Raw genomic sequence first — 17,776 nt, 5'->3', positions numbered from 1 at the left:
TTTAGTATTTATATGTAAACTTTCTTTTGTGTATTTATCGAGAATAATATAGGGAAAAAGTGTGAGATAAATATATTTTGAAAGTGGACGAAAATTTGGTGTAAATAATTGTGCTTTTGAGTGATCAATATTCTAATACGCTAAAATGGTTGTGGGAGACTGTTGATCGTATAACTTGATCCATCTTTTAATCATTAATTTCAAGCACATTTTATATATGGTGACAGTTAATTTATCTCTAAATGAATTAAATAATTGTATTGTGGTTTATTATTTATTTATAGTTACTTTTATAATAAATCTATCTCACATGCATATATTTTGGTCCGACCAATTTTAAATGATTCTAGACAAATTAATTTTAAAATTATCAAACTATTCCTATCCCAAAAATACAAATTATACAAAAATTATTGCTAAATTATTTATATAAGATATATATAAATTAAAATATTTTAAACTTAATTTTTTTTTAAAAAAAACTACACATTATCCAAACAATACTTACAAATTACAATAAAATAATTACAATATTATTAATGTATTGTTCAAATTTTTATATAAAAATTCCTTTAACTTAAAAATAATCATTAAAAAATACAACCATGAAAACACACAAGGTAAACACGACGCTTAAAATTTCACTCCTAAAAAGGTTTCTTAAACTACGATGAACATGCGAAAGATATCTTCGTCTTTAGGCAATAGTTACAGCCATGCATGTTTGGCCAACTTTTTGAAATATTAATATTTTTATGTGCTATCATAATCTACTCATTTATTACCCACCAAACCAAGAATGTCGCTCTGTACTAAGCCCGAACTCCCTTTAATTTCATTAACGATAAATTAATTGTTAAAAAAATTTAAATTTCAAAATTTTAAAGTTTATAGCATTTAAATTTTAATATATCTTTATTTTTGTTATTTATTGGTCGTATAAGTAGTTGGAATACAAAAGAATGAAAAAGTGCATTTAAATTTTTGCCAGTTAAATAGTTGGAAACCAGTGATGTCTGGTCAATTACATATATATGATAATAATTTTGAGGGCAAAAACTTGTGTTAGGCGGTTTCACGGGTTGAATTTGTGAGACGAATTTCTTATTTGGTTTATCCATGAAAAAGTATAATTTTTTATACTACACGTCTCATAGATTAGTATCCGTGAGACGGTCTCACATGAGACCCACTCTAGTTTAAGAGAAACTCTCATTGAAAATTATAACGCAGGAAAGACAATAAAAAAAAATGAATATATGGAAACAAATAAAATATAATCTTTGCATATGTCCGATATTATTCAATCTTATATTTCAAATGGTTTTAATATTATAATTTATCTTAATTTTAAGATTTAAAATAATAATTGGCACTTTAAATCACCTAATCGACTGTAAAGTAAGTAATTTAGTCAAACATATCACGTACAAGATGTATCAATTTAATTAATTAATGCATGGATCTCCACTATCTTGGATGACAACCTCTCAGATTTGGACAAGACCAATTCTAGTAACTGCGATCAACTCGGGGTTTAACAAAATTTTGTCCGTCAAAATCTTGATTTACTTTTTCTCTTTTATTTTCTAGGAACAACGCCAATGCATATATATATATGAGATGTATAATTATTGTATTCTCCCTTTTTGTGTGTAGTGTTTTAAACATCTCTCAAAAATATATCTGAATTCAAAACGCAAATAAATCATTCATCGCCATGTAATTAAAAAAAGAAAAAATTTGTGTGAGACAATCTCACAGATCGTATTTTGTGATATATATATCTTATTTGGGTCATCAATGAAAAATTATTAATTTTTATGCTAAAATATCACTTTTCATTGTGAATATCAGTAAGATTCTATAAGATCGTCTCACAAGATACTTAACTGGAAAAAACCCACACACAAATGTACTGTTATTATTATTCTATTTGTTTTTAAGACGAGATAAAATATCGTGTAATTATTAAATTTTCCAAACTCACTGTTGAGGTCAAAAAGGTCATTCTCCGAGGGGACATGACTTTTCCCTTCCAATCATGCAACCGAATCTCTCAAAAGCTTATCATTTTCAAATTGAATGAAGTCTCGAATCGACGGTCACGATCCCCCAACCGTTCAAATAAATGAAGAAAAAAATAAAATAAACTCTCTTCTCGATTACCCGCGTGAAATGCAAATGTAATTAATTATTAATTATATCTATGTTTTTTTTTTCAAATTTATTATTCATTAAATCGTATTTGTGAGTTTGCTATTTAATGCAAAGCGTTACAATTGTCTGAAAGATTCGAAGGGGACAATTTTGATTTCTTCAAACTCTGAATATATCAAGCAATGTTGTTTCATGTGCATTGATATCTGATTCTTCATTTGATTTTTCATTAATTTCATTCCTCTATTCCAGAGAATCCAGCTGTTTCAGCTTAGTTTTTTTTTTATTTGGTGTCGTTAATGCTTCGAAAACGATGTTTTGTCGATGTTATTGAGCTTGCGGGGGCAGATGTGATTTTGTGAATTGCTGTTATGGATTTTGCATCCCGTTTTTATATCAATGAAATGTTGCAACTTTGTTTGGAAACCTGATTTTTTTGAAATCTAGGGTTTATACATTTTATGGTTTCGATCTCTGAGATTTAATGATATCCGTTGAATTTTTCCGAGATAAATGGCGATTAATTCAAATGTATATATATATATGTATATATTTTGATTTTATGGTAAAAAGACTGGTTTTGTCAGATGATTAGATATTCCTTTTCTGGGTACCGGTTTTTTGGGAAATATTTTTGTTGCTTGATTGACGAAGCTAGTTGATGTTTAAAGAAAGCTCAAGTATTTGGGTGAAATTTTGACACCAATGTTGACCAAGTATGGCAAGCATTAGAGCTCCAGCTACCAAAAAAACAACAACTCTTACAGTCAGTGCTGCTTTTTCCCTCAAAATCCTGTTGAAATTTATGCTATTTTTCATTTCTAATGTTGCTTTCTTGCTTATTATATTTTGCTTTTCGCGTTCTCACATCCTAATTTTTGGTTTGATAATTGTAGGTGGCTGTAAAATGCAGGCCATTAACTGAGAGAGAACGTGGTCGTGATATCGTTAGAGTGCACAATAATAAGGTTTGTTAATTTTTTTTGATAGTGCAAATAAAAATGTATTTTTATAAAATTACTGATGGGGGTAAAAAAAAATTGCAGGAAGTGATTGTTTTGGATCCAGACCTTTCAAAGGACTACTTAGATCGTATACAGAATCGAACCAAGGAACGGAGATATACTTTTGATTATGCCTATGGTCCTAACTCCACCAATTTGGTAATCATTGTGCATTTCTATTGCGAAAATGTATTAAGTTATAGTTGTAATCCTATGCGAAAAATATGATGATTTAAATTTTCTGAAGCCGTGTTTCGTATCATCTGTCAGAGTGCTGACAATGATTTTATACATAATAGGGCTGATGTTTTATGCAAAGGATATACTTAAGTATTTTTCTCTTTATCAGTTGACTGTGTAGTTTCTTCCTTTCTATTAGCCCTTTTAGCTAGTGCGGTCAGGAATTTCTCTAGTTTGGATGGGAACTTAGAGTTGAAGGATGAAGCTTGGGGCATAATACTCAACAGGATTTCATGTTTGTAATGTGAAATGAGAACCGTTGCATCATGCATGGTTTTTTTTATGTTAAAATTAGTTCGATATGTATCTAGTTGATAATGTGGAGTTTTTTCAGATGCTGACGGCCGATTTTTTCCTGCTTTCTTCAGGATGTCTACCAGAGAAGTATACGTTCCACTATTTTTGGGGTTGTCCAAGGTCTCAATGCAACTGTGTTCGCTTATGGTTCTACTGGGAGGTATATAAAAATTACTAATAACCATTCAGTTGCAACATGGCCATCTTATTGTGCTGATACAAATTTTTTTTGGCTAAATGTTGCTAATATCTGTGCTGAAAAAGCTTAATTTATACCTTCCAAATCAAGTAAAAGTAAGTGGCATTTGCTTTGGACTCTTCCTTTCTTACTGATGGGTCTGATAGTCATGGAATTATAGTTAGTACTGCAATACCTATACGTTTTGCTTATTAACTTATATCCTTCTTAATGTGTGTCAATTGTAGTCTGTTAAGTCGCTGAGAAGCAGGTGTAAATGATTATTATACCTCAAAGACAGCTTGCTAAAAAAATCATCTGAAATTTAGGCTTAGAAAAACGGTTTCTTGAATTTTGTCATATGTTAAAAAGGAAATTAATTCCATTGCATCCTTTAAGCTGTTCTTTTTAAACTTATCTAGTGGCAAAACATATACCATGGTTGGAACTCAAGACGATCCTGGACTTATGGTTCTCAGTCTCAATACCATTTTTGATCTAATTGAGAAAGACAATACCTCTGACGATTTTGAAGTTACTTGTTCATACCTTGAAGTATACAATGAGGTAGATCTTTTCGCTCATTTACTTGGAGAAAATTAAAAGGTTTTGATAATTGAATAGCTGTCTTTCCATAATTGACTTTTATTTCCCACAGGTCATCTATGACTTGCTTGAGAAATCATCAGGTCACTTGGAACTGAGAGAGGATCCAGTACAAGGAATAATTGTTGCTGGCCTTAGAAGTATTAAGGTCATTTATCATGTTTCTGTAGAAGTTACGAAGTCTTATAGTTGTTGATCCATTGGAAATATTTATGATAAGGCTGATCAGCTGATTGAAAGTTATCTGAGACATGGCTGATGGTTACATTCTTAATAGGCAGCTATAAAATTTGTGAAGATGAACTATAATGAGCATCGTTGGTCTTTAACGTTGTCGCTGCATGTCACAGGTGAACTCAGCTGTTAGGATTCTTGAACTTTTGAATTTGGGGAATAGTAGACGTAAAACTGAAAGCACAGAGGTCAATGAAACTTCTTCTCGGTACGTGATTACAAATTTTGTGTGCTAGTTCTGATAGTTTTGCTGCCCTTGGTAGTACCATACTGCCTCATATCTAAGAACAGTGACATACTTTAAAAGTGAATAGCAGCTGAATACATTTTCCATTGCATTTAGTACGACCATATATACATCTGTTTTATATTTCGATCTTAGATATACCTAGTACAGATTGCTTATCAAATAGCGAATCGAGCTGTTGAGTGGACCTACCTTTTTGCATGGTACAATGTATTTACAAATATTTCTTGACAGTTCCCATGCAGTTTTGGAAATAAATGTGACAAGAAAACTGCAAAAGAGATATCCCACTCAGGTTATCAGAGGAAAACTTGCACTGGTGGATCTTGCTGGCAGGTCTGTCTTTGTGTTTTGTATTTGTTTCAAACAGTTTCGGCATGCTTCTTTTAAAATATGGAGTACCAATGTGAATTCATAATGCAGTGAAAGAGCATCTGAGACAAATAGTGGGGGACAAAAACTGAGAGATGGTGCCAATATAAACCGGTCACTTCTTGCTTTGGCAAATTGCATTAATGCTTTAGGAAAAAAACAGAAGAAGGGCCTAGCTTATGTTCCATACCGCAATAGGTCTCTCTGTCTTGCCCCCATCCCCTTCCATTCCTCCGTTTCTATACATCTATTATTTGGTGCAAGTGCAACATGTTTCCCACTCATGATGTATGCTTTGATTGCTGATAACTAAATAAATCTGAATTTTTTCATCAGTAAGTTGACACGGATTCTTAAGGATGGTCTGAGTGGTAATTCTCAAACAGTAATGATTGCCACTATCTCTCCTGCTGACAACCAGTATCACCATACAGTCAATACTTTGAAGTATGCTGATCGCGCAAAGGAAATAAAAACACATATACAGGTGAGATAATGAAGATGAAAGAACTGGTGATCTCGTATGGCAATTGTGCCAAGTGTTGTCTTCTTTAACAATGCCTTATTTTATACTTATCAGGAGGTTGGCTACATGGATTCTCTTTCACATTTCAATTAATCTAGTATCACATTCTTATCAATTACCCCTTTTCTCATGGGGTTACTTTGACGATTTTATGACTATATTTTGTGCTTAAATGATGTCTGCCTATTTTTATCTCCTTTCAATTTAGTTTCTTGAAGTGCGATTTGCTTGTAATGTACTTTTGTTTATATTCTATTCATTTTCATAAAGTTCATTTGGGACATTGTCATTGATAAAGCGATAATACATGTCAGAAAAATATAGGCACAATCAATGCTCATGTATCAGACTACCAAAAGATGATTGACAACCTTCAGGTAATTAATCTTTTTAAATAACATACTTTATTTTGGAACTGAAGTCCTGCTATACCATGAGAGATCGTTTTACTTTGCAGGGGGAGGTCAGCCGTTTGAGAAAGGAGTTGGCTGAAAAAGAGACTCAACTTAATGCCAAGCCTACTGAAAGAGATATAGATGATGAAATATCTTGGTTGAATGCACTGAGCCAAGAAACTAGTGAAAACGTCCTGGACAGGATAAATTTGCAGAAGGCTCTAATCGAACTCGATGAAACTAACCTTCGCAATCGGAAGGAACTCCAACATCTTGATGATGCTATTGCAAAGCAGCAGGTTATACGGCGACTTTTCCTTCCAGATTTTTTGCTGAATATTAGAATTGTTTGAGCTTATTATTTGTTTATCTGTTCCTTTGATTCTTGAAGGACCTATCTGATCCAGTTTAGTGTAATTTATCCTCACTGAATGCCAATTTGATGTTTACTTGGAAATTATTATTGGAGGATTATGTTGTATTCTTGCAGGTTATTGAAAACGAAGGGGCAGTTGTGCAGGCTTTGCAATCGAGGCGTCAGGTGATTCTGGACAATATTCGCGACAATGACGAGCTTGGTGTCAATTACCAGAAGGTTTGTACCCCTGAGTGTGGATTATCTTCCATATTTCATTAGTTTGTCAAATTTGCTTGAACCTTTTCACCTGTTCTGTATGACTGTATCACTCAGGAAGTTGAAGTGAACGAGAAACGCCGGTGTCAACTACAAGATATGATAGAGGAAGCCATTAAAAACAATGGCAACAAAACTTATTTGGGCATTCTCAGTCAATACCGACTTCTGGTAAACAAATATTTATATATTACTTCTAGTCAGTTGATTTTTTATAAAAGATTTGTGATTTGATGGAGGCAAGCTTTTTGGTGTCCTCCCTTCATTCAAGTTGAGCAGGGTTGGACAACCGGGCGAGTTCAGCTACTAGTGTTAGAAAACTTACTGACTATTATATATTTATAAATTATTTTCCATAACACATTAAATATCAACTATTGAAATAACTTTATACATGTGAAGTATTTATTTTACAAAATATATGATGGGTGCTGAATATGAAACAATTTTTTATTGGACCAACATGTAATAGTTATAATATTAAGCCATAATATTAAATAAAATGCCATTTAAATATCATCTATACCGGAGCTTGAGCTAGAAAAGTTTTTCAAGTTCAACTGGAACTCATCTTATCTCCACCCTGTTTCTCAAAATTTACTTGTCTACTTGAAAAAGATGGTTTCTCTCTGAACTTTATGGAATTTTAATCATTATGAATATCAGGCATTGAGTTATAGTTCCTCTTTTCCTCTGTGGTTATATTACAACTTATCAGCACTTTAATGTCTATTTTTGCAAATATGCAGGGAATGGCCAACACAGAACTTCAGTTTGAAATGGCAATGAGAGACCAAATTATCTCCAGCCAAAGAGAAGCCCAGAGACATCTATGGAATCTGCTTATGAGCTTAGGTCTTGATGAGAAGCAAATAGTAGAGCTTGGAGCAAAGCAAGGAATAGTTGTTGAAGAAGGGACAAAGATGAAACCGCTTGGGTTGTACAACATGACTACACCACTAGATTTGCATCAAAAGAATTACTCTTCGTTACATTGTTCTCCATCCCGCAGTGAATGTGGTGCATTAACTTGTTTTTATCCTCGAACAAGTGAGCTCAGCTCAAGATCACTTTCTGAAGACAATCGGAAGCTTCCTCCCGATGTTTGCCAAGAGGACCACCCCAGTTCATTTTGTTACATTTATCACGGTTTCTCCCCATCAGCCTATCAGCCATGGCAAAGCAACCGGCCGATTTTGGGTTTTGGTGCCTTTGATCAACATTCTGCTGGCTTGCGCAATTCATTTCCGCACATGAGAAACTATATCTCTCCATCTCCGTGTGATGAGCATGGAGTGTCGGCTTCATCTTTTGAGGTAAACTTTAGGCAGAGGCAGCAACAGCAACAAGAACAGCAACAACAGCAACAGGTAAAACGTAAGTATAACAAAATTATTGCACAAATGTCTCAATAAACTATACAGATGGTGGTTAATATTCTTGAACTTACTTCTCCATAGTATCCTTTGTGACCTTTCTAAACCCTGTTATGGTTTACAGGATGGATGGGCAGTGGCTGATAAGCAGGAAGCACTCGTGAATCATCATGTTGAAACAAACAGTGCATGGGACCATTGCCGAAGTGTGATCACGCATTGTGGTGGTACCATACAAGCTACATTTGGACATCTTCCAACTCATCAGGATGCTATCTCAAGTTAACTCCCCTCTGGTTTGTCCTAAGCTTCCAACTCCCACTCAACAAAATGTTTCACCTATACTTCCTCTGCATGTTGCTTCCAATTTTCAGGAAAAGCGCTTCCAGTGCTAGTGATCTTTATTCTTAGACAGGAAGATTAGTTCATATCCATTCTTGTTTTGGTTCCATTTGATGCCCCTTCAAATGTAAATATACTAGGTCACATTAGTTGCTGAAATAGTTAAGGCCCTAAGTGATTAGCTCATCTCTAGGAATGGTAGAATCGTAGGAATTCAGGATTAGTTACATTGTTATGATTATTTTTTATAAAATAGGTAAGTTTGACGTTGGGCCAACGTGAAATATCGAGGTATCTCTCATTAGAGGAGTACTTATTTCTAACATATTTCAATTTGTTTAGTTACATTTTTATGATTATTTAGCAAAGTCAATTAGTCCCATTTGTTTGTACAATTCGTTTCAACGAGTGAAAAATCAAGTCCTGTTGCTTGGATTTTATGGAAGCATTGATCGGTTTGATTAATTTAACTTATTTAATTCGATCTTTTTGAATTTCAGTCCACTCTGTTATCAAAATGTTATTCTAGGCTTGAACGTTAAGTTTTTTTTTTTTTTAAAGTTTTTTACATAACCAGGCTTACGATACTAAATAAATTGACAAATTTTCGGCACAAGTGGGCGAGTTTGAGAACAAGAAGCCAGTGGACGTTAGTCTTGGGCAAGACACATCCTTGTGATGGTGATGGTTATGCTTTTGGCGTTCTCAGCAGGAAAGTTGTTGGGTACCAAACCCAAAAGTTGCCAATACACTAGGTAATTTCGCCAAATGAATGCATAAATTTCAAAATGAAATATGTGCTTTTTGATAACTATGCCACGCCAGAGTTGCATTCAACAAAAAATCTTATCTCGACGGGAGATAACTGGATCTTCTGGGCCTCAATTGAATTCATATAGCCCCACCCCCACTTGTCTGGGCGATCCAAGGGCTAGACCTGCGAGGGTGTGTGTCTAGTCAAGGCCTTCACCTTTATCTTTCTTGATCAACATTCTCTTCACTTAGCATTTTACAATGATGTAAAAGCCCTGAAAGAACCCAACTGATCAATACTTGAACATACATCTATGTGAGATGAATCGAGTCGAGTACGGATGTAAATGATCCAAACCAAGCCGAACAATATCAGGTTTGAGCTTGGCTCGTTTAAGATTAATTCAAGCTCGAGCTCGAGCTTGATTCGAGCTTGTTAAAATTAAATATATCTATGAACTAATTTTATATTAGACATAAAAGTTTAACTTTTATTAGTACTAATATTTTTATTTGTCAACTCAACAAATGAGTCAAGCTCGAGCTTACGAGCCACCTAAACGAGACGAGTTCGAGCTCGCGAGCCTATTAACGAACATGTTTGCGAGCTCACGAGCCGAATACGCTTAGGCTTGAGCTTGGTTTGATTAAGTTGTCGATTTCAAAATCGAGCTTGAGCTTGGTTTGATATGATTAACAAACGAACTCAAACAAGTTTTTTATCGAGCCGAACTCCGAATAGCTCGCGAACGATTTGGTTTGTTTACATACCTAGAGTCGAGCTCAAAAAATTTATAAAAGGAAACAACGAAACCAAACAACAACAATGAAAATAATAATAATAGACAACAATAAAAATGTCGTGACATATTAAAAACTAGAATTTAACGCATGATATTTTACGAGCACAAGTTCAATATATTGATTGATGAATTATTAAAATCGTGAGTCCAATGTCCATTTCATAATAAAATATCTTTCATAACCCAGGTGTACGGGTATAATTAACAATTTATTGTATGTCATAATCAAACAATTGCTCGTGTGGTTTAGATTGGTGGTGGATCAATAATGTGCCGTATTTAGAATTAACTAGATTTTCGTATGATGCAATGGAGCATGCTTCACTATTTGTCGACTTTAATTTCTATCTCTTCATTATTGTAGTTTGACATGTTGTAATAAGTACAAGTCCACGTCAAGAATGCAATAATTGGATCAATAATTGAAAAATCAGACGATGTGTCCCGAAATTTCACAGCAACAACGCAATATAGAACTCTCTGAATTTGACAGAGAATTATTGTTCAAAATAACTTTCGTTGAAAATAGCCAAAAATCTTGAATCAAGAGAAAACCACGCAGGAATCCTTCTTCTACAAAGAACAAATTATAAAAGTTACATACTAGTAGTCTCTCCATGCCATTTATGCAAATAACAATCACACAGACACCGACAAACGATATACTAATGAAGTGTTTCAAAATGAAGTCGCGACCCACCTAAATAAAATGATGATGAAACGTCCCAAATTCGATGACTGTCCTCACTGTATCAAGACGGATCTTTCCAGCGTGCTTATCTCCTCACTCACACGTACCCTGGAAAACTTTCCAGGAGGTCACCTATTCCAGAATTGCTCCAAGTCAAGCACGCTTAAATTTGGAGTTCTTATGTGATGAGCTATCGAAAAGAAGATGTGAGTGAGGACATAAGCATGCTGGAAAGACCTGTCTTGATACAGTGAGGACAGTGGTCGAATCTGGAGCGTTACAGATGAGGTGACTTTCATGATTAAATAATAAGAACAAATTAGAAAATGAGAAAAAGATATAAACAACACGCGGTGCTTGACCCACATGTTCCCTTCAAATTAAGGCACCTCACGGGTCATCATCCCTTTTCCACTATATATATATATATATATATATATATATATATATATATATATATATATACACAAATGATATTTTGTTGATAGACAAGGAAATGGACATCGTAAAAGTATAACATATCGAAATTATATATGTATATATTTATAATAATTCAACATTAATACACAAATAATTGAAGATTTAATTCCTACATAAGAAAAGGGATGTATATGGAGAGAAAAACAACAAAAAATAATTCCTTCCACACATTATGATTCTTAATTGTTTCACACCCATTTAGCGTTAAAAAAGTAAAAACTGAAGGAAAAATTAACGAAAGTAATTTCTATAAATTACCTAAAATTTCATATTTTTTACAAGCCCTTGACCAATCAAAAAGGAGGGTCGGAGGGAAGCGTGGGACCGAATTGTTTTTTTATTTTTTACAGTGGGGGAGAGAGGATGAGACCTTCATATATGCTACAATATATATAAAAATTTATTTATATTCCATAAACGGAGGCTATATAACTAACAAGCCGCCGATTGACTGTTGAAGTGATTATAGAAGTGTGGCTTCGTAGCCGCCGTAAACGAGCTCTTAGCCGCGGTGTCGGAGGCGGCGCCGACCCTTTCACAGGACGGACACATAGTCAGGGTGGCCGCCGGAAGCTGCATGTAGAGTGGCTGGGCCGCCAATTTCAGCGCCTTCAACTCCTGCAGCTCCTTCTGCAGCCGCCGGTTCTCATCTGTAAGAGTCTCGCAGCATTTCTTCAAGAATTCGCAGTCCACTTCTGTTTGTTTGAGCTTAGTCCTGTGCACAGATGGAAGTAAAAATATATTATTTTTCAAGATTTTGAGGTATGATTTTGTGAAGAAATCTGAGTTTTCATAAAAGTGGATGAATTATTGATGATCTGATTCCAACCTGGCTCTTCTATTCTGGAACCATACTTCAACCTGCCGTGGTCTAAGCTTCAAATCCATCGCCAAATCTTGCTTTTGTTTCTGATGAAATCAAGGGGAAAAAATATCAGTTTATAATGACTCTAGACACACACACACACATATAATTATTTTATAATCATCCTGCAAATTATATCTACCAAACCCCTCAATCCAAAATATATTTCAAATATATGTGTGACCATAGTTTTTAGAAAAAAATGAAGTTGATTTTTTAATTAAATTCTATGGAGATGAATGAAAAATAAATTACAGGATTGAGAGTGCTGTGAATCTTGAAGCTTTCCTCCAAAAGAGCAGACTGAACTTTAGTAAGCCTGAGTTTCTTTCTACCATTGGATCCATCATCATCTTCATCGCTAATTCTAGAAGAAACCCTTTCGATTTCTCCTTCTTCACTGCTGCCAAATTCTCTCTCTCTCTTCACACTAACGTTCGAGAAAGAAGAAGCAGCGCTGTCTTGTCCGTACAAGGACAATGATGATCACTGAAAACCACCTTAATCTTATTATCAGAATCCACCTTTTTGACAGAGTCATGAATCTGATAAGTTTCACCAGAAAGACTCAGATTCAGTGAAGGACCATAAAACTCATCAAGATTTTGAGCTGGAGATGCCTTCTTGGACTTGTGTTGCAAGGTTAATGGTGATGAAATCAAACCCAACCCCAAAACCAAGCCTCCCGTGTTGTGTAAATCATCAAAATCCATTGATCTTATGGTGAAGTTGGGAGGAAAGATTGGAGTTTTTTGGCGTGGGAAAGAGAGGAGGGTGTGTGAGTGTTTGGAATCAAGAAGGGTGTTTGGCGGGTATATATATTTGGGAAAAAAGGATTCCTTTTTTATTTTCTTTATTTTTTTTGGGGTGAATTTCCTTTTAAATCCTCGAACTCAAATTTATATCATGTTTGTACTTCCTGATCTATATAAAAAAAAAGTGTTTCTATACTCCCTGACCCTCTCACACGGATGAAAATCGTTACAAAATATTAAAAATATGATTGAGCGAGTCTCATGTGAGACCGTTTCACGGATCATAATATGTGAGACGGGTCAACCGTACTTATATACACAATAAAAAGTAATACTCTTAGCATAAAAAGTAATACTCTTAGCATAAAAAGTAATATTTTTTCATTGGTGACCCAAATAAGAGATCCATCTCACAAATACGACCCGTGAGACCGTCTCACACAAGCTTTTGTCAATTTGATACTAGTATTTGATATTTGAGCACCAAATAGTTTAGATCTGTTATAAAAAATAAAATTTTGAGTATAAATTTTGAACAACTTTATTAATTTCAACACTTGTAATAAATGTTTGAGTTTTCAAACTTCACATATTATTATCACATCTAAAAATGTTGGTACTCAAATATCATATTTAGTACCACAATTCTAATATTATGTATCAATTTTCATCCAAAAAAGACAAATATGTCATTAAGATCAATACTTACATATATGTTTGAGTACTTAAAATCATATATCAATACCATATTTGAAATCATTGATGCTCAAATATCATATATTAGTACCATATTTTCAATGTTTTGTATCGAATTTCATCCAAGAAAAAAACATGGCCATGGAGCACATAAATATTTTTTCATCGATCAAGGACTACGAACATATATTTTTTCTGATAAAAACTGAATGTTAAGTTAATTTTAGTTTTGAAGATTTTAAAAAGAAAATTTCCTTATTTTTGTTGTTTGGATATGAGGAATAAGGGGAGACTTTTGCCGGGGTGGGTTTCTATGATTAATAATCAACGAAGGAATAAGTGTGGAAAAGAAATTTGGGCGAGAAAGTGATGAAAAGAGGCAGTCTCACACATGAACATACGTATTTATTATCTCAAAATATTATACACACATGACAATAACACAAAAGTCTTTATGTCTCTAACTGAGGTGGGCTATATAGATTATTAGACGCTATTGTGTTTAATCATTGTCTATATTTAGGTAATGTATATAATGTTCGATGTGAAACACCTGTAACATTATCGATCCTTTGGGAAGCCAGCATCCATGGCGGCCATTCTAGACGACATTCACACGTTTCAGTGTTCATTACATATAGCACGCACTTTAATTCAGTCTATAATTTTTATTATCGACAATAATCTGATGGTAGCCATTTTCTGTGTCGTCCCTTCTGATAGACCTACTCTCAACAAGAGCACAAATGTTAGGTTATAAACCCAATATGAGTATCATATCAAACGATTTGCCTAAAGGATTATATGCCCTCATGAGTTTATAAGCTACTCTTTATTAGTTTTGATAGTCGGTGTATGAAATTTGTAACAGTGTTCATACCATCTCAAGTTGTCTCCCTCAATTTTTCTTCAATAGATGCAACCACAACTTTTCTCTAATTTACTTGTTTAATAGCTTATCTATTTTTGTATGTCCGTATAATCACCTCCATATCCTCATCTCTGCGGGTCTAATATTTTGTTCATGTGCCTTCTTTACTACTCAATATTCAGATCCATATAACAAAACAGATCTACTGCTGTTCTGTTGAACTTCTTTAGTTTTAAGAGTACCTTAACAATTACACATAATATCAGATGCACCTCTCAAATCGATCATCCTACTTGTAGTCTATGTGATAAATCTTTGTCAATTCCTCGATATTTATGTAAAAAATGATCATAGATACTTCAATGTCTCACTCGTCAGTAATTCAACATCTCCAACATTAAATTGTGTTTCATATATTGCTTCTAGTATTGCTAAACTTATATCTCATGTATTTTGTATTTATTCTTACAAGTCTAAAACCTTTATCTTTCAAAGTTTCTTGACAAGTTTCAAGCATGTAATTTACTCATTCACGAGTCTCATACACCAAGACAATGTCATATGCAAACAACACGCACCAAGGCACCATGTCCTGAATATTCTGGTAAGTTCGTTCATTACAAGTCCAAGATAAGGGATTAAAGCAGATCTTCAATGTATCTTCACTGATCGGACATCTTCGTTATAAATATCTTGTTAAACAACTTCGTAAATCATTCCCTACGCAATTTTATACCCCTCGATAGGAATATCATCGGGTCCCTACCGCCTTCCTATGATAAGCATCATGCATACAAAATCCTCCAACATCTCAAATCCTATCTTGTTATTTATTTATAATAATATCACTCACGCAATGGATATCATTTCATCTTAATATAAAGCATGTCTCCTTTTGTAATCACATATATTGAGTGTATGTTTGGTTGTAATTAGATAACTATGATGACATAAAAAAATATTAATTATCGAATAAAGAGGAGAGGAGATGCAATCATTAAGTATATATAATTTCAATATGTGAACAAATAATATTCTCAACTTTATTACATCAAAGGTTGACTAAAATGAACCCCACTTGCCCTTATCAATTATGATGGCCAACAACGAGGAAATGAAAAGAAGTATCAGCCTCCACTCTTCTTTAATTCGACCTACGTGGATTCACATGCCGATGGGGAGCAAATTAACATTCCTTTCCCCACCACTCTCTCTGGTTCCATTTAATTAAAATTCCAAAGTAAGCAATCATTCATAATATTTGGAACGTGGACTCTCTGTTATCATGTTAAGATTGAGATTTGGACTCAACTCCACCCCAAAAACAAGTTAAAGAACAGAAGATTATCCAAGTTCATATATGCAACTCTCAAATATTTTATCCAACCGATGTCGGACAACTCTAATCATAATTAGTTTAATGATATATGTTTTGAAGCGCAAATACTAGTCTTGTACAGTATAATAAGGTCAAAGAAGCAATGAGTCGATAACCACACATCAATTAAAAAAATAAACCCAAGGCATCAAAATAATTTGGAAACACATAAATTAATATATTATATTAACTGCCTTCGCCAGTTAAACAAATTTTTACGTTTGAAAAGTTTCTCCACAATTAATTATTGTCAAGACTATATTTTGGCAGACCACGTGACCTGTCTCTTACGCCATGCTATGTTTCATTAGTAAGAAATGGGTTTCATGTTACTTTAATTTTTTGCCTAAATATCTTTCCTTTTTCATATTAAATTAATTTGAAGGATGGATCCACTGCAGTATATATCTATATTGGCTTTACACAAACACACACAGATATATACATATGTATGTGTGTGTGTGTATGACATAATTTATGATTTTAATTTGTCAGTTTTAAAATGAAATAGATTTCACACAACCCAACATTATTTTTCTGATTCTGCAAGAGAATTAAACGTGATGAATCGTTTTACCAAAAACTAAGGCTAGAAATAAAAATAATATATGAATCTTGAGAATTAGTGAATGATAATTAAGTCCAGCTATAATAATTAAATCTATAATTGGGAGTACCAAATTAATCAATCGAAAGACAAAATATATAGGGTTTACACGATGAATTGTTTGTCTAGTTTGCTGTACATATATGGTAAATAGAAAACGGGGAGGAAAATAAGGAAAAAGTAGACCAAACACGCCATAAAGAAGTGGTTGGAAGGGGATTATAATGGTGAAATGGAATAATGATTCATGTATATGAAATGAATCGAGATCTTTGCTAAAGCAGAAAGTCGATAGGGTTTGTTTGGCTTTGGCCCACGCATTTTCAGAAACATATGATACTATATTGTCGGCTGATTGTGCCGACAGATTAGGTCATAAATTACACATGAATGTTATATTAATCAATCTCGTGTAAAAATAAATTAATTTAAATATTTTTGTTTTTATCATATATTACATTGTCGGCTGATTGTGCCGAGAGTCGCACAATCAAAGGACAAAATGATAACAAAAAAAAAAAAAAAAAACTGTCTACTTTCTCGACCTACTCTTATAAATCATAATACAGTTTTTTCCCATTAAACTCCTTCAACTTCCATTTTTCACCATTGTTTTTATTTTGTTAGTCTTCTTCATTTATATTGATTTTAAAAATATTGAAGTACGTGAAAAAAATTAAATTAAGTAATTCTAAATTTTTATTTGTCCAATTTATTCATAAAATCTTTGTATACAAGTAAATAACATATGTCACTATTTTGGCTCCATAGACAAAACCAATTAAAAATACAAATATAATTGCTGCTTTAGATTTTGGAGTAACAGCATGATCGACAACATTTAATTTTAAATGTAGACATTCTTCAATTATTGGACCGTCTCGCCATATTTTGTTAGTTAATTGGTACTAATTGCAAGACGCATGAGTTCAATCACCTTTTTTTAAAAAAAAATAAAAAGAAGCTAGCAATCATCATAATCAACCAAAACTGTACACGAAAGAAATTAGATTAGCATTGACTCTTTCAAAACATTTCTTTTGTTTAATAGTAATATGATTGAGCAGAGAATTATGTTACCAAATTTCAGTTTTATAGTCGTTAATCCGACGTGACGTTGATAAAGTATCGATTTGATGTTGATGCAGATTATATTAGAATTAACAACAAATTAGTTCCGTGATTCAATCACGCCTGAAATCAATCCAATCCAATCCAATATTCATAAATCATGATATATATATATATATATATATATATATATAT

The 17,776-nt window shown here is 33.4% G+C and overlaps 1 protein-coding gene and 1 pseudogene across 1 annotated transcript; one reads left to right on the top strand and one right to left on the bottom strand.

Moving 5' to 3' along the window:
* The first annotated feature begins 2,252 nt into the window (after positions 1–2,252).
* On the top strand, positions 2,253–8,576 carry LOC140838265 (kinesin-like protein KIN-8B). Its single transcript, XM_073204434.1, has 16 exons — positions 2,253–2,926; positions 3,057–3,128; positions 3,207–3,323; positions 3,773–3,861; positions 4,302–4,446; positions 4,538–4,633; positions 4,836–4,927; positions 5,201–5,302; positions 5,390–5,536; positions 5,675–5,825; positions 6,179–6,241; positions 6,322–6,558; positions 6,750–6,854; positions 6,951–7,064; positions 7,643–8,270; positions 8,394–8,576. The coding sequence occupies exons 1-16, from the start codon at positions 2,879–2,881 to the stop codon at positions 8,411–8,413; spliced, it is 2,226 nt and encodes a 741-aa protein (XP_073060535.1). The 5' UTR covers positions 2,253–2,878; the 3' UTR covers positions 8,414–8,576.
* Positions 8,577–11,569: 2,993 nt separating this feature from the next.
* Positions 11,570–13,012, bottom strand: LOC140838264 (homeobox-leucine zipper protein HAT22-like; annotated as a pseudogene).
* Positions 13,013–17,776: the final 4,764 nt, after the last annotated feature.

The sequence above is a fragment of the Primulina eburnea genome, chromosome 8 (assembly GCF_022965805.1).
Source record: "Primulina eburnea isolate SZY01 chromosome 8, ASM2296580v1, whole genome shotgun sequence".
NCBI lineage: Eukaryota > Viridiplantae > Streptophyta > Magnoliopsida > Lamiales > Gesneriaceae > Primulina > Primulina eburnea.
Note: the sequence above shows the minus strand (reverse complement) of the source record. Positions and strands in the feature narration are given on the sequence as shown.